Source organism: Primulina tabacum, chromosome 3 (assembly GCF_025594145.1).
Source record: "Primulina tabacum isolate GXHZ01 chromosome 3, ASM2559414v2, whole genome shotgun sequence".
NCBI classification, from domain to species: domain Eukaryota; kingdom Viridiplantae; phylum Streptophyta; class Magnoliopsida; order Lamiales; family Gesneriaceae; genus Primulina; species Primulina tabacum.
In genome coordinates, this window is record NC_134552.1 from 18,907,735 (window position 1) to 18,931,360 (window position 23,626).

At 36.4% G+C, this 23,626-nt stretch overlaps 2 protein-coding genes across 12 annotated transcripts; both read left to right on the plus strand.

Moving 5' to 3' along the window:
* The first annotated feature begins 5,548 nt into the window (after positions 1-5,548).
* LOC142540945 (uncharacterized) lies at positions 5,549-8,320 on the plus strand. 2 transcript variants are annotated; one of them, XM_075647428.1, is made up of 5 exons: positions 5,549-5,766; positions 6,201-6,328; positions 6,632-6,718; positions 6,883-7,041; positions 8,024-8,320. In XM_075647428.1, the coding sequence occupies exons 1-5, from the start codon at positions 5,661-5,663 to the stop codon at positions 8,123-8,125; spliced, it is 582 nt and encodes a 193-aa protein (XP_075503543.1). In that variant the 5' UTR covers positions 5,549-5,660; the 3' UTR covers positions 8,126-8,320. The 2 variants fall into 2 exon arrangements, with proteins under 2 accessions (XP_075503543.1, XP_075503544.1); XM_075647429.1 differs by having other exon boundaries at positions 5,583-5,766; positions 6,213-6,328.
* Positions 8,321-14,394: 6,074 nt separating this feature from the next.
* Positions 14,395-23,109, plus strand: LOC142540947 (uncharacterized). Of its 10 annotated transcripts, none has more exons than XM_075647440.1 (9): positions 14,395-14,964; positions 15,222-15,479; positions 16,436-16,678; positions 16,817-16,963; positions 17,108-18,128; positions 18,236-18,620; positions 22,254-22,323; positions 22,440-22,524; positions 22,605-23,109. In XM_075647440.1, exons 1-6 carry the CDS (start codon positions 14,524-14,526, stop codon positions 18,241-18,243), a joined length of 2,118 nt encoding a protein of 705 aa, XP_075503555.1. In that variant the 5' UTR covers positions 14,395-14,523; the 3' UTR covers positions 18,244-18,620; positions 22,254-22,323; positions 22,440-22,524; positions 22,605-23,109. The 10 variants fall into 10 exon arrangements, with proteins under 10 accessions (XP_075503555.1, XP_075503553.1, XP_075503554.1 ...); XM_075647438.1 differs by having other exon boundaries at positions 18,571-18,620; positions 22,254-22,338; XM_075647439.1 differs by having other exon boundaries at positions 18,571-18,620.
* Positions 23,110-23,626: the final 517 nt, after the last annotated feature.

Below are 23,626 nucleotides of genomic sequence, written 5' to 3' on the forward strand. Positions count from 1 at the left end.
CGTGCCTTGTGTGGATCAGATAAGTATCCAGCATCAGCATAACCAATTATACTTGGATTAGCATCTTTTGAATACAAAAGTCCCAAGTCTGTCGTTCCTCGTAGATAACGGAATATATGTTTAATTCCGTTCCAGTGTCTCTTTGTTGGATATGTGCTAAATCTTGCCAACAGATTCACGGCAAAAGATATATCAGGCCTTGTACAATTTGTAAGGTACATAAGGGCACCGATGGCACTTAGATATGGTACTTCTGGACCAAGAATATCTTCATCATCTTCACATGGACGGAATGGATCCTTTTCTATGTTTAATGATCTAACAACCATTGGAGTACTTAAAGGATTTGCTTTATCCATATTAAAACGTTTAAGGATCTTTTCTGTATAATTTGTCTGGTGAACAAACATTCCACATTCTTTTTGTTCAATTTGTAAACCCAGACAATACTTGGTTTTTCCAAGATCCTTCATTTCAAATTCTTCCTTCAAGTATGACACAACTTCTTGAATTTCTTTATTCGTTCCAATGATGTTTAAATCATCAACATATACAGCAATAATTACGCATCCGGATGTTGTTTTCTTAATGAAAACACAAGGGCATATTGAATTATTTACATATCCCTTTTTCATCAAGTGATCATTTAGTCGATTATACCACATTCGACCTGATTGCTTTAACCCATATAATGATCTTTGTAATTTCACATAATAACATTCCCTGGGTTTTGAACTTTGTGCTTCAGGCATCTTAAATCCTTCAGGGATTTTCATATATATATTACTATCAAGTGATCCATATAAGTAAGCTGTAACAACATCCATAAGACGCATTTTTAAATTTTCAGATACCGCCAAGCTAATCAAATACCGAAACGTAATTGCATCCATCACAGGAGAATACGTTTCTTCATAATCAATTCCAGGCCTTTGAGAAAAACCTTGTGCAACAAGTCGAGCTTTATATCTTACTATTTCATTTTTCTCATTTCGCTTTCGAATAAAAACCCATTTGTATCCAACAGGTTTTACACCTTCAGGTGTAAGGACTATAGGTCCAAAAACATTACGTTTATTTAGCGAATTTAATTCAACCTGGATGGCATCTTTCCATTTTATCCAATCCTGCCGATTTTTACATTCACCAAAAGATTTTGGTTCATGATCTTCGTTATCATTTATGATGTCGATTGCCACATTATAAGAAAATATATCATCAATTTCATCTATATCTTTTCGGTTCCATATTTTTCCAGTATTAATATAATTGATAGAGATTTCATGATTCTCGTCAGTTTGTGGTTCTGACAGAACATTTTCATCATCATGTGTTTCTTCAGGAACACCATTCTCTATTTTGTGATCATCATGTGTTTCTTCAGAAACGTCATTCTTTATTTTGTGATTATCGTGTTTCTCTATGAATTTTCTTTTTCGAGGATTTTTATCCTTGGAACCGACTGGCCTTCCACGCTTCAGGCGTTTAATGACATCATGAGTATCTTCCATTTGTTTCTTTGGAATTTCAATTCGAGCAGGGGCATTTGCAGCATGTATATATGATTTAGTTACCCCTTTTGTGTCTGCAAATGCATCTGGTATTTGATTTGCTATTCTTTGCAAGTGTACAATTTGTTGTACATCTTTTTCACATTGTTTTGTTCTTGGATCCAGATGTAACAATGATGATACATACCATGTAATTTCTTTTTCGGTATGTTTCTGTTCTCCCCCTAACATTGGGAAGATTTCCTCATTAAAATGACAATCAGCAAAACGTGCTGTGAACACGTCGCCTGTCTGAGGTTCAATATATCGAATGATTGATGGACTATCATAACCGATATAAATTCCAACCTTTCTTTGAGGTCCCATTTTCTTTCGTTGCGGTGGTGCAATAGGCACATACACCATACATCCAAAAATTCTCAGATGAGAAATGTCTGGTTCTTTACCAAATGCAAGCTGCAATGGGGAGTATTTATGATATGCACTTGGTCTGATGCGAATTAATGAAGCAGCGTGTAAAATTGCATGTCCCCATATAGAAATAGGGAGCTTTGTTTTCATTATCATTGGTCTAGCAATCATTTGCAGACGTTTAATCAATGATTCAGCCAATCCATTCTGTGTATGTACATGAGCAACAGGATGCTCAACAATGATTCCCATAGACATACAATAATCATTGAAAGTTTGGGAAGTAAATTCACCAGCATTATCAAGTCTAATTTTCTTGATTGTATAATCGGGAAATTGATTCCTCAATTTTATTATTTGAGCAAGTAATCTTGCAAATGCAACATTTCGAGTTGATAATAAACATACATGTGACCATCTGCTGGAGGCATCAATCAATACCATAAAGTATCTGAATGGTCCACATGGTGGATGGATTGGTCCACAAATATCACCCTGAATACGTTCAAGAAACATTGGTGATTCAGTTTGGATTTTGACTGGTGATGGTCTTATAATAAGTTTTCCAAGAGAACATGCTTTACATTGAAACTTATTATTCTGAAAGATCTTCTGGTCTTTCAGTGGATGACCATGTGTATTTTCTATAATTCTTCGCATCATTGTTGAACCAGGATGTCCCAATCGATCATGCCAATTGGTTAATATCGAAGAATTATCAACTACCATGTTTGATTCAATGGGACTTATATGTGTATAATGCAATCCAGTAGGGAGCATTGGTAGTTTTTCAATCACATATTTCTTTCCTGATTTAAATGTGATAAGACACATATATTTCTCATTCCCTTCATTCATTGTTTGAGTATCATACCCATGGGAATATATATCATTAAAACTCAACAAATTTCTTTTCGATTGTGGTGAATATAAAGCATCATTGATAAAAAATTTTGTACCATTAGGTAACAAAAATTGTGCTTTACCACATCCTTTAATCAAGTCTACAGGACCTGATATTGTATTCACCGTTGTTTTTGTTGGTTTTAGTTCCAAGAAATATCTTTTATCTCGGAGGATAGTGTGCGTTGTACCACTATCGGGTATGCAAACTTCAGCTTTGCTCATAGCATTTTCCATATTTGAACTTCAAAAAAATATGCAATGAAATAAATTACTTGCAATATATATTTAAATATAACACAAATCATAATTATACAATAAAACATTATTCTATGAATACATGAAAAATAGATTATTGTACATTTATATTCTACCATTATATTGTTCATTTTCAGAGAAATCGTTGAGAAAATCTGCAGCATCAATATTGTTCATTTCTATCCCACCAACATATTGATCATTTCCAGAGAAATCATTCATAAAATCACCAGCATCAAAATGAGTTGCATCACTCAAACGGTCACTGCGTTCAGTGAAATTGGTCTCCTTTTCTTTCCCCTTTAATGATTCTTTATAAAGTTTACAAAGGTGCTCAGGGGCTCGACAAACTTTGGACCAATGTCCTGGAGTACCACATCTGTAACAAGAACTTTCATATCTTTTTGAGTGCTTCTCATTAACACTTGTATTCTCATGATGCCTTTTCTGTGGATGGTTTGGGACGTTCTTTTGAGATGAGTTATAAAAATAACTATCTCGATTATTTTCAAAACCACGGCCTTGACCACGACCACGGCCAATTCCACGTCCACGTCCACGTCCACGACCTCGACCTCGACCAAGACCAAAACCTTGTCTTTGAATTTGATTTTGGTTTCCAGGTTTAAATTCATTTTTTTACTTACAGCATTTACTTCTGGAAATGCTGTTGATCCAGTGGGTCGGGACTGATGATTTCTCATTAATAGCTCGTTGTTTTTTTCCGCCACAAGAAGACAGGCGATGAGTTCAGAATATCTCGCGAATCCACGTACTCTATATTGTTGCTGTAGAGTAATATTTGATGCATGAAACGTGGAAAATGTTTTTTCAAGCATCTCAGATTCTGTGACCTCATGTCCACAAAATTTTAATTGCGAGATTATTCTATACATCGCCGAATTGTAATCACTGACTTTTTTAAAGTCTTGGAATCTCAATGTATTCCATTCATCCCGGGCGGTCGGAAGTATAACTTCTCTTATATGTTCGAATCTTTCTTTTAATCCCTTCCACAAAGCCATGGGATTTTTTTCAGTCAGATATTCACATTTCAATCCATCGTCGAGATGTCGACGCAAAAATATCATGGCTCTTGCCTTTTCTTGTGACGTGCATATGCCATTTTCTTTAATGGTCTCGCTTAGACCCAATGACTCAAGATGCATTTCTACATCTAGAGTCCATGGCATATAATTCTTTCCCGTGATGTCGAGCGCAACAAATTCGAGCTTTGTTAAATTTGACATGGTGGTACTAAAAAATTACGATGCATTTTATTAGTTAATAATTATTGCAATACAAAGTAACGGATAAACAACAAGTACAAGTATTTGTAAAAATAAAGAAAACACACGAGGAGGATATTTTCCGATAAATAAAAGACTCGTGAGTATGATAACCAAAATAATTAAAAATATCCTTGAGAAAGCCATCTTCTTTTTTCTTCGAAAAATTTGATGATGAATAATTTTTAGAGAAGAAGAGAAAGTTGGAGTGATGGAATGTGTTTGTGAGATCATATTTATAGGGCAAAAAATAGCCGTTGTTTACCATTTATGACCGTTGGGGTACAAAAAAAATAAAGGTATGTATTTGTATAATTTTATGATAATAATATGATATATATAATATTAGACATGTTTAAATAATTATGTATATCATATCATAATATTATAATGAGTGTCATAATTTATTTTGTTTAAAAACCTTATAGGCTTTTATACTTGTCGTATCCCTTACCGGGAGTGTGGGATGTCGTCTTAACATCCTCCCAGGATTTATAACAAGTTTATGAAAAATTTATTTTTATTATTTCTAATAATAACATTATATTGTATATTAAATAAATACACAATAAATAAATAACAGTAAAATAAATATAATTATTTTTGTTACCTTTTTTTTCTGTTTGGAGCTTGGAAAAGTATGTAGGACTTTTAGAGCTTCGTGCTGATAACGTGTTGTGAAAAAGTAAAAATTTATGGTAAAAAGTAAAAATCTCAAACTCTCAAAATTTACCAAACTACACACTTTATAATATTTTTCTCTCTACTCAATTGTGATTTTCTTCACAAATGAGAGATCTATTTATAGGAAATCTTTACAAATAATCCAAAAATAAAATACATCATTACCTACATCATCACACACTAATTTTCAATATTTACAACTCTTATTTTCAACATTCAAATATTCAACATTCAAATATTCAATACTCACATTTTAAATATATTTTTCAACACTCAGAATAATTTTCCAACGATTTTGTAATTTATTTGGCTAAACATAATGGATAACTAGCATTATGGCAGACACGAGGGACTAAATTTAGATTTTTAAAAAAATATTAGTAATAATATTATAAATTATTACTATATATAAAAAATTATTACTTTCCAGCCCACGAAGCAAAGACTCGTAGAAGACCAATGGGCTCTTCCGACAACTGGGCTCCAAGAAAGCCCACCCGCACCCGAAACACGGACACTAATATCGCAGGCAGAGGATGAGTGGCGGGGAAAGGAAGCTCTGTCTCGTCCATTCCCACAGTTTCCTCGAAGAAATTTTGCTACAATGGCCTCGATGCCATGTATGCACGTATGCACTAGCATCAGTAAAAGACCCACTTCATTTCTAACCGATCCTCACTTGCTGGAACCTTCGAACAGATTAATCAAAGGTCACATCTCTTTTTATGATCTATTCCGTTAATAATCAATGTTTAGTGAGCAATTTTAAGTGTTACTTTATAGTTGTTGAGAACTTCTGGTGATTTCTTTCATAATCTATGATAGTCTAGTTATGGATATCTTCGTTTGGGACCCCTTAAAGCCTGCAAATAGATTTATCTGAGTTTTTGTGTGTCTAGATGAGTAGGATTAGGGGAAAAAACTAGACTTGATGAATGGCTGTAACGAGGATGGCGATGGAGTTTCGACAAGACAAGTATACATGTTTAATGTTTGCTATTGATGTTTTTTTATGGTCCCATTGTTTACTTGTACGTGATTGTGTATTGTTTCGTTTTTTAAACACAGGATTTTGCTATGTGCTTGTGCATTGATTGAATTGTAGATGCAGAAATGGTTTATTCTTAAAAATTTATAAGTTTAGGAGGTTTTCCAGTCCTGAAGAGAATATCTCATGCCTCAACATCAAGGAAAGTAATCTCTACAATTCCAAGATGTAGTGGCTCCTCCGAATCGAGTGGTGATAAAGATGAATCTCCAAACCAGAATAAGGTATGCCTCATTGATGTAATGTAAGTTTAATTCTTCTTATTTCCCCTGGCTATGGTATCCTTGACATGTGTTTTGAAAATTTAGCAAGCAGTCTACTTTGTCGCTTATTTCATCAGTCGGTTTGGCATTATTCTTCTCTCAAAGAACGTGAATACTAAGCTTACAGTGTTAAATTTGTTACCATCTGAAGTGGAAAAATAAAAGAGAGAGTATGAGTAACTCGGTTTATTTTTGCTATCACTGCTATGTTTTAAAAATTGTGGGAATCTTTGAGTCGGCATGCTAAATTTGTGACAATTGCAGACTTCTTTTGGATACAATAGGAAGGATGTTTTACTAATCGGGCTTGGAGCTACTATTGCTGGCGTCGGCTTGAAAAGCGGATTGGAGGTATGGTGGTATCATTTTCGCTTTGTTTCCCCTTCTCTTAGTACTCTACCTTGCCACCTGTTCATCATTGTCTCTGTGATACATTTTGTCTTTTCGGTTCTTTTCTAAAACTTAGTATGAGTTATAAAATTTTCTCAAGTGACACTTGTTGAAATTTTCTGCAGTTTGTTGGTGTTGATCCCCTACAAGCTGGGAATGTTGTACAGTTAGTCTTGGTTTTAGGTCTTACGGTTGGATGGATTTTTACTTACATTTTCAGAGTTTCAAATAAAGAAATGACATATGCACAACAGCTGCGTGATTATGAAGTTAAAGTCATGGAGGTTAGTCATTTATTTGTTAACTTCGAAAATCATTTTTCTTGTCTGCTTTTGATGTTTTGTGCTCTTTATTTGCAATACACAAATCGATTAAAATATCCAGACCCCTTTTCCTCTATTTTAGTGATTTTTTTATTTTTCTCTCTTTTGATGTATGAGATTTGAGTGGAAAAACTTGGTTCTCAAGGAAAGTGCTCTTTCCATAAACCGCTGAAAGGAGAAAAATGTTAGATGGTCTGATGTATTGGTGATTAGAAATTTTATCAATCACATAAAATCCATGCTATACTTTCTCTCAATTAACATGGAGCTGCATCAGGCTGTTCTAGACGGTTGTGATATTTTCTATGTTATCAACAGCTATTCTTTTGTATTTCTGCTGCTTTTCTATACACTGATTACCATCCAAAACTTCAATGTTTCATGGAGCTAGTCGTGGAATAGCCAGAGCTTAAGTTTTAATTGAAATTTGTCTCTTTCGTACACTTATTGCTATCCGAAACTTCAATGATTCCTGAAGCTAGTCGTGGGCATTACAAGAACGTAAGTTTCCGTTGAGATGAAAATCAGATGGTTGATGTTAATATATTTAAATTATGCAAAAACATTTGGAGGGTAAAACATGATTTCTCAGTTTATAATACTGACGTGTAATAGCATGCAATGTCTTAAAGAGAAGAGGGTGGGACAGAGAAATTAACCATGGCTTTCTTCTTTTTATATATTCCTTGAAAGAGAAGGGAATATATGCAAAACACAGAATAATTTAGATCCTGTAGTACAGCATATATGCTGTTATTGCTTATTTATACTCCTATATAAAAGAAAAACTAATCGATAGACTGTGTGTATTAATCGACTTCTCATTCCTTAACACCCTTCACTCAGCTCATAGTACTAATGCAGTCTCATTATCTTTTCATCTTAATCAGGACATTGCTTACATTAAAATCTCACTAATTTTTTTTTTTTGTCGATTTAACAGAAAAGATTGGAGAGCTTAACAGAAGCAGAGATACAAGCATTGCTTGAACAGGTTGAGGAAGAGAAGAGACGCATGGCTGGTGGGGAGCAAGTTAACAAGTGATGCTTAATCTTTGGTTTCGAATAAATTTGGAAAAATAGCCATGAAAAATAACCATAACAAGTTTGTACAAAGTCTTCATGATGCTGCAAAATCTGTGCCTGGCGGTAGATTTTATTTGTTACTTTACCTCTATAAATCAAGCACGACTTATGATACGACCAAGAATATATAGAGCGAACATATCGGTTATTTGCAGTTGCTTTCTTTTTTTAGTTTCACATATGTTTTGACAATATGATTTATCTTGGTTTTCTTTTAGTTTTGTGAAAATAGAAATTCTCATTAATAACAATTGGAATTACTGATGTATCTCAAAGATATAAACTTTCACCATGATCGATCTCATCAGTGTAAATTTGTGAATGCAAATTGCCTACCATGTATATATATATATATATACAATTTTGATATCCTGCACACCTATCGTGCACACTTTTGTGAGCACCGATGAAGTGTCACTCACCCATTGGATGTGATGAAATATAGAAAAATTGCGCATCCAATGGGCGAGTGACACTTCATCGGTGCTCACAAAAGTGTCCACAGTAGGTGTGCCGGATATCAAAACTGTATATATATACACACACACATTAATTGTACAGATAACAGGGAGACAACAGCCAAAATATGTTCTGTACAGATAACAGGGAGATAACAGGGAGACAACAGCCAAAATATATTCTGTACAAATTAAAGCATTTCACAATAGAAATCTTTTATATATATATACATATATTTAAATAATATTAAATATAGATAATTGGATGAGTGATGTTTACCTACTCCAAACGCGTGCCATTACTCTAAATCCTTGTAGAATTCATGGTAGACATGAAAATTCGAGAAAAATCCCAAAACTGGAACGGTAAGTCGATTATAGAATTAAATTATATCTCTTCAAGGTGAATTTGTCACACACGGTGTTGATAGAGACGCTTCAAATCACAAAACCAGGCATACAAAAGATGATTTTTGAACTCATTGTTATAAATGATCGGAATTTGTATGCAGCAATATCAGTGAATGAATATATTTGTATTTTCAAGTTTTTTTATTTTTGTAAAAAAAATCCATTATGAGAAGGTCTATTTATAATATTCCAAAAGGCTGGAGAGGTCTTTTTGCGAATAGTTGTGATTAATTGCTAAGATTCAATATAATCTGTCAGATCTTAATCTAATGATGTAAATCACGTCTCATTTAATAGGTTACAACCATTAGATTACATCTTTTCAAGATATTGAATCTGGTGCATACATCTCCCATTCAACTATCCATATTGCATCCTTACTGGATGATCACAACCACTTAAGGTCTCACTTAGAAAAGATCTGTTATATTTGAATCTAGTAGTCCATATCCCATAGGCTTGTCAAATTGGGTCAGGCCCGTCGGGTCGGTCCGCTCCGTCGTAAAAATTGAGCGGGTTGGATTGATAAAATAGCAGCTCGTTTGGAGGCAGGCCAAATGGGTTGAGCCCGTTTGGGTTGCGGGCTGGCCCGCCAAATTAGGGTAGAATTTTATATTTTTAAGTTTTATATAAAAATTCATATTTCTTCCTTATTTTTTCTCATGTGCCTAAGCCCGCCAAATTAGGGTAGAATTTTATACTTTAAAGTTTTATATAAAAATTCATATTTCTTCCTTATTTTTTCTCATGTGCCTAACTTCAATCACTCTGGTAAAATCTCTATACTTCTATTTTTTTTGAAGATGTTATACTCTCCAGTCTCCTTTTTTTTTTAATGTTTAACTCGAACTAATCCAGAATTATCGAAATAATATATTAAATAAAATAATTATGTGTATTATTGAACACATAATATTTTTTGAAATTTACAACCATCTGTTTCCTCCACTTTCTGTTATGTTCCAATGTTTCTCACTTTTTAAGAAAATGTGGATGGTAAGAGCTATGTGCCTTGTGCGGACAAACCCTTAAGATCGTTAATTTTTGTTTTCTTGTGAGGATAAATTCTTAAGAAACTGGAGAAAATGTATACTAAAAAAGATTTGGAATTCACATTTAAAGGTTTCATTGTATTTACGGTTGGTGATATTACATGAGTTAATTTTTTGTACATGTGTACGATGAAATCTTGTGTGAATTAGAATAAACACTTTATTTTTTTATGGATTATGTTGATTGTTGTATGCTTTCAATGTCTTATTTCAATGTTTTTAAATTTTTTTATGAAACTATTTGACTGAAATATATTTTTCTTCTATATTTATTTTAATATTGTTTAGTATTTTTTTTTAAAAAAATAATAAGCGGGTTGGCCCGCCTAACCCGCAGCCCAAGGTGGGTTGGGTTGGGTTGGTAATTTAGAGGCCCGTCAAAATGGCGGGCTGGCCCGCTCCGTCAGCCCGTTTTGACATGTATAATATCACATCACTCACGAAGGTGCTCAATTGTTCGTATGCAGACGATCGCTTGAGACCAATCCGATCTACCAATTTGCCATCCAATGGTCATGATAATGAACCATCAAACCATTTCGATCATGTGCGCCAGATTACAATCCAACGGCTCTCAACCACCTCCATATCACATGTTATACTTGTGCTCTATCACTCACCACATCACAAAATTCTGCCACGCATATGCTGATTAGATTTTACATGTCATCGAACTCCGGTTTCAATTGCATATGAGTAAAGGCTCCCACGTGCTCTACGCCATGGTCACACACCTCAGTGGTGCTTTGTCACTTGCCACGTCACCCGATTTTGTTACACGTGTGATGACTGGGCTTTGCCACGACACCGAACCACGGTTCCAATTGTCTATAAGGATAGGTTTCTTACCAACAATGAGTACGTGCATTGTGCGTCTTTGCATATGTGTGTGGTGCGGGGCTCGGATCAAGTCAGTGTGTTGCACCTTCTTCACTTTTGATTGACTTCAACTAAACAATTACCCAACATACAAAATGATATACAAGGAATACTTCTTTTTCTTATTTTTCCAATGTGAGATAAGTCCACACTGTTTTATTTATTAGATTAAATGAGTTTGTCTAACTTTAATAATTGATTTATCGTTCACCCCAATCATTTTTGAGTAAATTTATAACGCCTGAAAATTAGTTCACGTAGACCGCATGCATGAAAATTATTAAATTGCTAAAATATTTTAATTAAATAATTTTGGATGCATGAATGATATATTTTGAGTGAATAAATGATTAATTGTGTAATTTTTGCTTTATTTCGTAATTTGAATGTTTTCAGACGAATATCGGTGGTTGGCCGGGGACGGAGGACCGGAGACGATTAAGGTGTTAAAGATTTAAACGCTAAGTCTTTATTTTTAGTTAAGAAAATCTTTATTTTAAATAATTTAACAATTTTCACATTTTCAAAGTCAAATTTAAATTAATTAGTGGGAGCAAGAAATTTTATGTAATTTATAAGAGGATTTTTGGAAATAGACATTTTTAAATTTTTTTAATTTAAGCCAAATGATTTTTTGAATCTTAATAGGCTTAATTAATTATTTAAAAACTAGGCTTAATTAAGCCCATTAACTAAGTGTTTAGGAAATTTTTTTAAATTCTTTTTAAAAGTAGTCCACACTCACACATACCTAAACACCTAAACACACACACACCTATACACACCGAAACACACACAAAAAAATTCACGTAAATTGAATTGAAAGAGGGGAACAAACAGCGACCGAACATTGGGTTCCTTGGCAAGTGAAGTTTCAAATTTTCTTCTCCATCGTTCTTCGGCTTTCTTCCTCGTTCTTCCTTCCAACAATTATCACTCATCTCCTTTGCATCCCAAGACTGGTTTTCGGTGGGGTTTTGACAAGAAAAAAGGGTAGAAAAAGGTTTTAAACCTTTTTTTGTATCATTCAAACTATGTTATGCATGTTTATTTTTTTTAAGCATGAAAAATGTTTCGATCGAATTATTTAACGTTTCGACATAAATTTTCAAATTTTTTTTATGTGTATACGCATATATGAGAAGTGTTATGAATTCTATGAGGACCGCTGCCAATACGAGATGTTTATGGGTTGTAAAAGTGTCGTTCAATTGGTAAATTAGGGCTGGATAGAGTAGCAAAAGTAGGGTATGCACAGGCTTGATCGTTTAAGTGGTAAATGAGGGCAGGACAGTAGCAAAGGAAGGGTATGCACATGCTTAAAAGTTAAGGTTTTCCGTGCATGTTATGGGTTGTAGTGATCAGTTAGGGGTGCGGCTTGACAGATGCTCGATCAGGCGTGGTCGTGACCCCGTTAGGGCTGCTTCCTAGGCATAGGGAGAGTTCTAGTAGGGCTGGACACATTGGCGAGAAGGAAGAAGGGGCCGCGATTACACTAAAGGTTAGGACTCGGTTTTGGGCACGGTTAGGTTGTAGGGTGTGCACGTCATGTTTCGGTTGGCTAGGCTGGTCAAGTAGGGTCCAAGGAGGATGGCTAGGGGTTGGGACATGGTCTGGTGCAGGCGTGGTCCAAGATGGCTCGAGAGTTTTGGGCGCGTGGCTCGGTTCTGTGAAGAAGGAGGTCGATTATGGCTAAGGAAGGATAGGTGCTCTAACCATGGGTCCGCGAGGGTTGGTTCGTGGCTCACAGGGGAAGTTTGGGGATGGAAAATTTATATTTCAAATTTGGGAAGAAAATATTAAGTCTTGAATCGATTCGGGTTTAAAACGATTCATTGTTTAGCTATTAAGTTATTAAATTGAAATTCTCAAGTTTACGTCTAAGAAAAATATTAGAATTCAAATTTAATCAAAAAAATGATTCTATGGATAACCTCGGTTCAAGAAAAATAAAAAAAAAAACTCAAAATCGGGAAGTTTGGGGTACATGGGTAAAATGCTCATTTTATGTCTCGGGTAGTTCGAAAGGTCTGACAGTATCCCGAATAATCATGATACATGCTAAATGATATTTAAAAATGTTTATGATGAAAATATGATATTTTTTTACGATATATGCTGATGCTGTATGATTTTCCCGGAAAAAATGCTATTTTACGATTTCGAAGGATACGATATTTTATAGATAAAAAGAAAAAAAAATATTTTGAAGGATGTGAATTGATTGTGACGGTAAGAAAATGAGGATTTGTGATGGACAAAACCCCAGTGAAACCCGTTTATGGGACAAAGCCATGTGGGAACCCAACACCGAATTTTCATAGGCCAAGGCCTAGTAACCGAAAAATGGTTGCCGATGTCCTCGCCAACTATAGGCCAAGGCACATAACATAAAAGTAGTTACTCTTATTTCGCCGTCTGATACCATGGTTACATATGAGATTGATCAATCGACCGAAGGATGAAAGGATGGTCGCAATTAATGAAAAGAATTCACCCCGAAAGAAATGTATATGTATATGTTTATGATGAAAGGAAAAATATATGATGAAAAAAAATGTTTAAGATTATGCAAATGTTTATGTTAAATTTATTTTATTAACGTAATTTTCACTATTGCATGTGGATGTATATGTAATACTTGTTATTACGGTTAAAACGTGTTGAGTCATTAGACTCACTAGGTTTGGATGTTTGTAGGTGCAGATGATTTTGAGGGAGACACTAACGTTTGAGTGGATCGGGTCCAACTGTACACTCTCTCGATGGACTTTAATTTTCTCGACTACTAGATTTATATGTAAAGTTTTTAAGCAAAATTTTGAGGATTATTTTATGACGATGTTATACTTTGTTTTAAAGTTTAGTCGTTGGATTATTTTAAATTGACGTACGATTTGACGGTTGATGTTTTACGAGTTTTTATGAAGTTAAAGATTTTTAAGTGTTGAGTTATTTTAAATGAGAGTTTCGAATTTTAGGGTTTATGAATATAAAAAAATTAGTATATTTTAAGGAAAAATGAGTAAAAGATATTTCAAAATTAATATCTTAAAAATATCTATTTGAAACGATGATTCTAATTTTCAACTAAATTTTCACTTTTATAATAATGGGACAAATATAGTTCGATCAATAGTTCTCAAAACTCATTTCCAACAAAGGTATCAAGTTATCTAATTAGAGTTAGGGGTACATAAAATAAATTAAAAATCGTAAAATAAATTAATTTTTAAGTGATTTTATTTAAATTGAAATTTATCGAAGACCAAAATCACGGAAAAACAAAAGTTGAAGAACCGAAAGTGCAATTTCCAATAATCTATATTTTAACTAAAATGATAACTTGGCAATGCTATTATTGACTAAACGACGCCACGTGTCCTTCTGGCTTTCTCCATATGTCCAATCATCAACTTCCAAAGACCAACTCACCTCCAAATCAATCATCCACACGTTGTCGTCTTTCATGCAAACTTCTCTCCTCTGCTCCTCCAAAATCTCCCCTCTCCACACTCGATCCGCCAATCTCCATCCCTAGCCCTCAATTTCATGCCATGGCGTTAGTCACCGGCGATCAGTACCTTGAGTCGCTCGTTAAATTTGTGGAAAATCAAGCGGAGAGGCTGATCGAAGGTACCCTCGTCTTGAAATTGAATCCCGTGGGGTTGAGGTATGTGCAATCCAGGCTAGAAGCGTTGGAGGAGCTTGAGAGCTTGATTGCTGGAGCTCCGGTCGATTATCTGCGGGCGTATGTTTCTGATTTGGGTGATCACCGCGCGCTCGAGCAGTTACGAAGGATTCTTAGGCTGTTGCCTTCATTGAAAGTGGTTTCGGTGCTCCCGGCGCCGGGCAGGGATCCTACGCCGCTATATTTGTTGCCGTTTGGATGTCTTAAGGTTTTGGAACTCCGGGGATGCGATCTGTCGACGTCGGCTGCGAAGGGGCTGCTTGAACTGAGGTTTACGCTGGAGAAACTGATTTGTCATTTTTCTACCGTGAGTGCCTTTTATATATTATTTTTCGAAATAAAGTAGAATATATGAGTTTTGGGAGTGGGGCTGATTCTGAAACTGTGATGCTCTGAAATGGAGGATGTCTTGTTGTTCAATGGTTTGAGGACAACTATCAGAATGCCTGTCTATTTTTTCTTTTATAAAAATGAAAATGGTTATGTTTTGTTAGTTAAATGTATTTGAACTGCTGCAGGTATTGATTTCCTGTTTTCTCTTTTTTCATATCACAACTGGCTTAGGATGCATTACGGCATGTATTCGCCACTAGAATTGTAGAGATAAAGGATTCGCCGCATTGGAACCGCTTGTGTTTTGTGTCATGTGCATGTAATGGCCTGGTTCTCATGGATGAGGCTTTGCAGCTTCTTCCTGTCGTGGAGACTCTCGATCTCAGTAGGAACAAATTCTCAAAGGTGGATAATCTATACAAATGCAGCAAATTGAAGCACCTCGATCTGGGATTTAATAACCTGAGAAGCATTTCATCATTTGGTGAGGTAACTTTTTGAAATTTCCAGAGAAAGAGATGCTTTTAGTAAGTGCTGACTTGAATGATTTTCTTTTTTATTTTGTTTATTATAATTGTTCACATTATTGTGCTGCATTTACGTAGAGATTTCAAATGCAGAGATCTGGATAATAACTATTCAACTAGCCTAATTAACTCGATGAAAGCTATGCAGAAATGAAGAGGCATCCCAGTTGTAGTCAATTAGAGACAATTCTTCTTCCTGCCATAATATTATACGCATTGCTCATAGGCAATAGAGATTTTGGGATTTTTTACGCTCTTTCTCCATGGATTCTGGAGAAAGGAAGGAATTAAAGCTTGGGTTTGGATAAGGGACATTATGGTGATATATTATTTTGATGGATGGTGATAAAAACAACTGCTGCCTGGGACATTTTATCAACCAAAATGGTGTTGTAATGATGGCCTATAGAAATTGGGGTGATGAAATGGCTACATATTGCTGGTTGATCCTTGATGATTAGACAACCCTACCTCTGGTGTTCCCGACCTTAGGAGTTGGAGAACAGGAATCTTAACTTTTAAAACATTCAGAAACAAAAATTTGATCCTATCTGGTAGAGTTTTAAAAAGGAATAAACATTTTTTCTTTCTTCTTCTTTATTAATGACTTTATTAATTGCGATATAGTAATCACATTTGTGGATCTCACTTGAAAATCCCAAGTTAACATGAATGGCCTTTGGTGATAAATTTGTGTGATAGTTGTAATATATTTCCTCGCTACTTGTTTAGAATGCTATGAGTAGCTTCAGTTTAAAATGATTATTGGGCAAATATGGGAATGTAAAACAAAGAGTAGAAAAGTGAAGAAAGGAGCCTTTGTTTGATTCATGTTCTATATAGCTACTTAAAGATATTTTGTTTCCATTTCTGTCCTGCTATAAGTTTTGGACTCACTTCAGATGTTCTTCCATGTAGGTTCTTTGTCAAATTGTTAAACTTGATCTGAGGAACAATGCTTTGTCCACACTGCATGGAATTGAGAATTTGAAGTCACTTGAAGGGCTGGACCTTTCCTACAATATTATTTCAAACTTCTCTGAGGTGGTGATTCTTGCCGGTCTTCCATCACTTCAGAACTTGTGGTTGGAAGGAAATCCTCTTTGCTGTGCAAGATGGTTCCGAGCCCAAGTTTTCAGCTTTTTTCCTCTTCCATACATGGTAAGTCACTATTGATTTAGTCATTGTTATAATTCACAATTGAAGAATTTGATGTCTGGTCAACTGCATATATGTGCCAATAATAAAGCCTAGCTCACATTGAACTTAACTGTTGTTATATTTGCATGTGTTCTGTAGCTTAAACTGGATGATAAGAGAATATCCTCAAGTGAATTTTGGAAGAGGCAGATTATAGTCACTAGCAGGATGAAGCAACCTGCTAGATTTGGATTTTATGTACCAGCCAAGGATGACACTGATTTAGAGGGGATGAATACAAAGCGGGTAGGAAGCCATACCATTGCAATAGGCTCTCTTTCGTTTTTGTATTAAACCTTTAACTTACCAGAAAAAGATTCCTTTATATTTGCTCTTACGAAGTTAATTTCTTTGCTTTCTGAAGCGTGCATGTTGTTTAATGATTTGCAGAAGACTATCTCTCGAGTTGTGAGCATTGAGAGTGAAAAACAGTTCATTCGTCTGTGTTCTGATCCAGATTCCATGTCATGTGATAATGAGATTCAAAGCAAAGACGAAAATGCGATTTCAGATGATGAAGCTGAAATAGAACATATGATGAAAAGAATTGAACTTATGAAAAAAGAACATTCCATTCAATGGTTGCACAAATTTAAAGAATGGATGGATCAAGCATCTGGAAATGTTGATGGTAACAAATTTAGGAGTGGTATCCTAAGTAATAATAAAGAAATTCACGCAAATGGCAAGTGGAAAGATGAGAACCTTGGTGAGACCTCAAAATGTATCTCCGACTCTGTTCAGCATTCTGGGGATGAGAGTAGCACAATGATGCTAGAATCTGAAACTTCCTTTGCGGATACATCACCTGTTGTCAATTACCGACGGCATTTTGATAGAAATAGTGACACAACATCAAAATCGTTCTTAACGAACCGGGGAAGGGATGGTTCTGTTGCCAACAATTTACGTGGTAATCTAGAAGAGCTGAGATCTTTAAATGATGAAGGGTTTATGTCTGCTGATGTTGTTTACTCTCGCTTTAATTCACTTGTTTCTGGAGGGGATAACACAAGTATTGAAAATTTAGTTTCCCCATCAAGTCTAAATAGTGTCATGGGGTCCCGTTCATCGTCAGCTTGCCCGAGATCTCCCCCTCATTACCAAGAAGATATTTTGCATCGACGCCAGAACTTAGAAGAAGAACTTTTGCAGCTATCTGCTGAATCCTTCTTCGTGGCATCCTCTGATAGTAATTCAAGCTGCAGTGAAGATGATTCTTCTGAGTTTGACACAAATTTAACTCAGGTTAATCAGTCCCTTGATGAAAATATTTCTGGAAGAAATGCAAAAGATTTCTCTGTGGTTTCCAACCCAGGTGACATAAATGATGACACAAATCCATCTATGAAGCAAAATGGAACACTCATTTCAGGTCCTTTTACTGGAGGAAAATATGCTGGTACCAGAGGTAGAGAGTTTGAGGTTTCAACCCATGCTTCAAGCGGTAGCATCACTGATTATTTGGTTGACAATGATATTGTAAATTTTCGTGAGGGACAATCTGATTTTTTGCAGAAGAATAAATGCAGAGGGAAACCAAGAAGAAGAATGGTTTCCTTACCTGAGGAGGATGATACCCATGGCAACATTGACTCATCGAAGAAGTCCAGTGACCATGTGCAAATCTACAAAAATGATATGGAAAGTGAAGGGAAATAATTATTTTGCTCTAATGATGTGGAAATTCATTTCAGTTAGGATAAATGATGACAGTATGACCACCATCTTCTGCACCGTTACTTGGGTGTTCTTTCTGGGTTAAATACATCAATAAAGAGACAGATAATTTTATTGAGACCTATTTCAATTCGAAGATAGCTGATTCTGGGATTGGTGAAATTTTTATGCAGCTTATGCTATGCTGTTGTTTGTTTCCTGGGAGATCAGGTTATTATGAAAGGTTATTTCTTGTTCACTGAATCATTATGATCTGATTTACTCTGAGAATGTTTTCTGATTTCTTCTTCCTTATAATATATTTGTTCGAATGTGGTCGACACATGAATATTTCTAGCTTATGACTAATAAAACAACGATGATGTTTATGTTTAGCTATTGGTATATTAGTTACCAAAAATATAGTTCTGTTAAGATCTCTGAATCTAGAGGCCCTTAACATTATGAGTAACTTCACATCATTCATGAAAATAATTCTGTTTTCTTCTATTTGTCGGATTTATTTGTTAACATTAGAAACTAACATTCCTCAACGACACCATTGGGATTATCCATTACAGAACCTTGATTAGGATTCTCAGAGAAATGTGAAGAAACATCGAACAAATGTTTATTTAAAAGTAGTCTGCTCCAATGAAATTATATTTGATGCCCCCAATATTTAACCTTATCTGAGTCTTACTTCTTCTCGAAGACCTTAGCCGCAATCTGTCGAGCACGTCTCGTCCGAATCCCTACATTCGGTATCATATGTAGACGAGCTCGGATGAGCCTCGTGAGCTCGGCCGAGCACTATTCGGCGACTCAGCCGAACCGAGCCCTGGTGCAGGGCTCGGCCGAGCCGAGCACCAGTCTAGCCGCCGAACACCAGCTCGGCCCAACCGAGCCCTGTGCTCGGTTCGGCCGAGCATAAGTGCTCGCTTGAGGCCCACTCATCCGGCGTATGATTAGACATTTCAGAAAATCCGGGGCATTTCCGGATTTACAGGGATTGGAGAAAAGTTTACCTTTAAAGAAAAAGGGCTCGGTTCGGCCGAGCATAAGTGCTCGCTTGAGGCCCGCTCATCCGGCGTATGATTAGACATTTCAGAAAATCCGGGGCATTTCCGGATTTACAGGGATTGGAGAAAAGTTTATCTTTATAGAAAAATTTACCTAAGATAGACCTTTGCTCAATATGGTAAGTAGTCCTCTCAACCATTATAAAAACTCAGGTTTCATTGCAAATGGGACATTCGAACATTAATCTTCTTCAGCACTATTCTACATATCCTATCTTCCCGCTTCTTTCTTCAAAAAACCAAGATCCGACCAGAACGTCAGAGTGGTCACGTCGGAAAAATTCCCGGCACCTTCCAATATCTTCTCGTCTGTGCAGACGGGCAGCGCTCCATCTGCTCCGGCTCAAACATTCCTGATCCGAAGCTCCAGCTCACCAGACCGAACCAAGGGAAAATTTGGTATCATCAATTGGCGTCGTCTGTGGGAAAGTTGAAAAAAGAGATAAGATGACGAGTACCAGGAGTCGATCGGGGGAGAACAATCAACCAAACCTCAACATGGCAGAGCTCGTCCGACTGATCACTACGACGATGGAACAAGTATTGGCACAAAGAACAGACAACAATCCTCATCCCGGAGAGAATCATGATGCCCAGAGACAGGAGATACAAAGATTAATTGAAGAAATGGAACGTTTTAGAGAAGAAAGGAATGCACCCCCCCTTCCGCCCCTTCTAGCTCGGGGGATTCCTTTCTCGGCCGAGATACTGGCCGCCGAGTTGCCACAAAATTTCAAATTTCCTAACGTCGGAGAATACGACGGCTCGGGGGACCCGGAAGAGCATCTATCTCGGTTTGAGAATGCGGCATTACTGCACCAATATTCAGATCCGATCAAGTGTAGAGTCTTCTTAACCACTTTGGTCAGATCGGCCCAGCAATGGTTCAATCTGCTTAGGCCAGGAACCATCAGAACGTTTCAAGACTTATGGAGAGTTTTTCTCCACCAATTTGCGAGCAGTAAGAAACATCCATTGACAGCTCTGAATTTATTCAATGTTAAACAACAAGAACAGGAAAACCTGCGGGATTTTGTTAAGAGGCTCAACAAGATGGTCATCGATGTTCCCTCTGCTATTCTAGATATACTGATAAGTGCTTTTACACAAGGACTAAGAGGGGGTGATTTTTTCAAGTCCTTGGTAAAAAAACGCCCCGCTACTTTCGAAGAACTACTGGCTAGGGCAGAGAAGTATTTGAACTTGGAAGAAGTACAAATGGCGAGGAGAGGTAAGCCGAGGGCTTCGGCCAAGGTCGCTTGAGATGCTCGACCCACTAACCTTGTGCCAAGGGTCGGGCGTTTCGAACCACATGCACTTCTTGGACAGTTCGCCGCTTACACACCTCTGAAAGTTAGCAAATCCCGAGCATTGGAGCTGTGTGATGAACAACAGCTCGTCCGAAGGCCTCGGAGCAGTGATAGAGGACCTCGTAATCCCAGATCAGAGAGGTATTGTGAGTTTCACAAAGATTATGGTCATACTACCAATGAATGTCATCATTTGGATCAAGAGATAGAACGGATCATCCAGAGAGATCCAAAAATGAAGTCAATCCTAACAGGTCGAGGTGAAGGACATCGACCCCATAAGAGAGTGCGAGAGGAAGGTGATCCTGAAGGGAGAAGGGCACCAAATCAAAGAGAAAATTTTCAGAATGCTAACCTGAATATGCGTAGGGTAGAACCCCGTGAGCGACCACCGCCTCGAGGGGTAATTAATATGATATCAGGAGGGCCTACAGACGGAGACTCCAATCGGGCCAGGAAAGCTAGCAGTAGAAGATTGGAGAACATGGAGATTAGTAGCACTAAAGCACGCTCGGGACTTCGGCAGATCGGCCGAACCGAGCACGAGCGTAAGTGCTCGCTTGAGGCCCGCTCATCCGGGTATGATTAGACATTTCAGAAAATCCGGGGCATTTCCGGATTTACAGGGATTGGAGAAAAGTTTACCTTTATAGAAAAATTTACCTAAGATAGACCTTTGCTCAATATGGTAAGTAGTCCTCTCAATTATTATAAAAACTAAGGTTTCATTGCTAAGGGGACATTCGAACATTAATCTTCTTCGGCACTATTCTACATATCCTATTTTCCCATTTCTTTCTTCAAAAAACCAAGATCCGACCAGAACGTCAGAGTGGTCACGTCGGAAAAATTCCCGGCACCTTCCAATATCTGCTCGTCTGTGCAGACGGGCAGCACTCCATCTGCTCCGGTTCAAACATTCCTGGTCCGAAGCTCCAGCGCACCAGACCGAACCCAAGGAAAATTTGGTATCATCAATATTGTTGTTGTTCGTCTTCATGTTTATAAAAATATGGTATTTAAAAAGAAATGAACACTGTTGATTTTTTCTGAATTTGTAGATGAAGATACAACCCTTTGAGGTGAAATATACTGAAATCTGCATGGGTTATAACGCGAAAGATCATAGTTAGATTTGCAGAATGATTATTTAGTTATGTATTAAGTGGTTTTTTTGTTCAGATCTTTAAGAGTGACAAAAATATTTTTAGTGTAATAATATTTGCACTCTATTTTGTGTTATTTACATTCCTCTTAATGTGTCAAATTTGTTGTTCATAAGTGGAGTGCAAATAACAAAAAATGAATAGCACCACACATATTTTTATTTTATATTTTATGTTGTAAGTTTATAGATTGACATTCTACATGCATGCTAATATAAACTTTGGGCAATTGTTACTTGACTCTGGTTGTATTAGCATGTTGGTGGTTCAAATGCTTCTATTAGCTTGTTGGTGATAAATATCCAGTTAATGTATGCAGGGATGTAGCTGTTCTACGAAGCAGCGAACACAAGTATATTTTACTCATTGTTGGTGCATGTGGTGGGCAGGTTAGCTTTGTAGTGGTATGAGCTTTTAGCTAGAAGTGCACTTTATGCTATCATCTTTTGTTTTATTTTCTACTGTGTAAATTCTGCTTATCTGGCTATTTGATGTCTACTTGTAGGAGATGCATCGGTAGAGGTAGTTGGTTGCCACAGTGTTGGTGACGATAGTGAGGTTTCTGTTGGACTAGGACTTCAAGTTGTAAGGTAGTAACTTGCAGCTACTTTGCTCTTTTTCTCCGCTCCTTATTTTGTAACAGCATGTATATCATGTTGGACATGTATAGGGTTCACTTCGAAGGGAATTCCACATATGTTTTCATAACCAGCTGTATGAAGAGATCAAGAGAATTGCTTGGTGTGTGTGATTTTCTTGACTCGTCGGGAATCAAGGATCATTGCTCTCTGACGAGGTTATCTATAGCATCTCTTTGATTATTTTAATTCTGAAACTGTTTCTTATGTTGTATTTATCTGGGCTTTGTGCGTTGAACTTTTTATTTTTATACCATGACACGTGTTTGAATTATAATGGAGCTTAGAGCAGGTTCAGATTAATCTTTTTGAGTAGACTGTCTTTAGAGGTTTAGAGATCAACATATTCTAGCACTCCATTGTCTTTTTTGGACACGACAGGTTGGAAGGTATGGCATGGTTTGACTTGAACTTCCCCAGTACATATAGGGATTTTAGTATAAAAACAGCAACGCTGGTAGAGTCTTTCATTAATCACAATATGTCGTTACAAGAGTTGAACCGGGAGAAAATTGGGGATATGTTACTATTTTTTTTATCTGTTTTCTAGAAACACATTTCACATCTTCCAACATTATTATTTCTTCAAATTCATTTTTCATCCTGTCCAAAAGTATCGTATTGTTATTTTATATTGCAACTTGGTGTATGATTCGAATTTTTAAACGCCCACATACTATTACAGAATCAATTGTGAGAGAAAGCTACCTGATCCAACTGAGTACAGTAAATGTTTTTCCTTAAAAACAAACAGTACAATTTTGTTTTCTCAAAATAGACCTCCAAAACGCTGGAAACTATGCTTAACACACCCTGAAATTTTAGAGTTTCTGTGGAACAGTTTTTGAATTAGCATAATTTATTCTTCTGATCCCTTGTCTTTCCAAAATGGACTTTTAACTGTATAATTGTCTATGGTAAGTCATTAACCACCGTCTTTTTTAACCCACCATGACACCGAAATTAAACCTCAAGTCTTTGTACCAATATTTGGGAATGCATTGCTGGAAATTACTGAAGAATTTAGTTCTTGGCGTTCCATGCCAGTGATGCC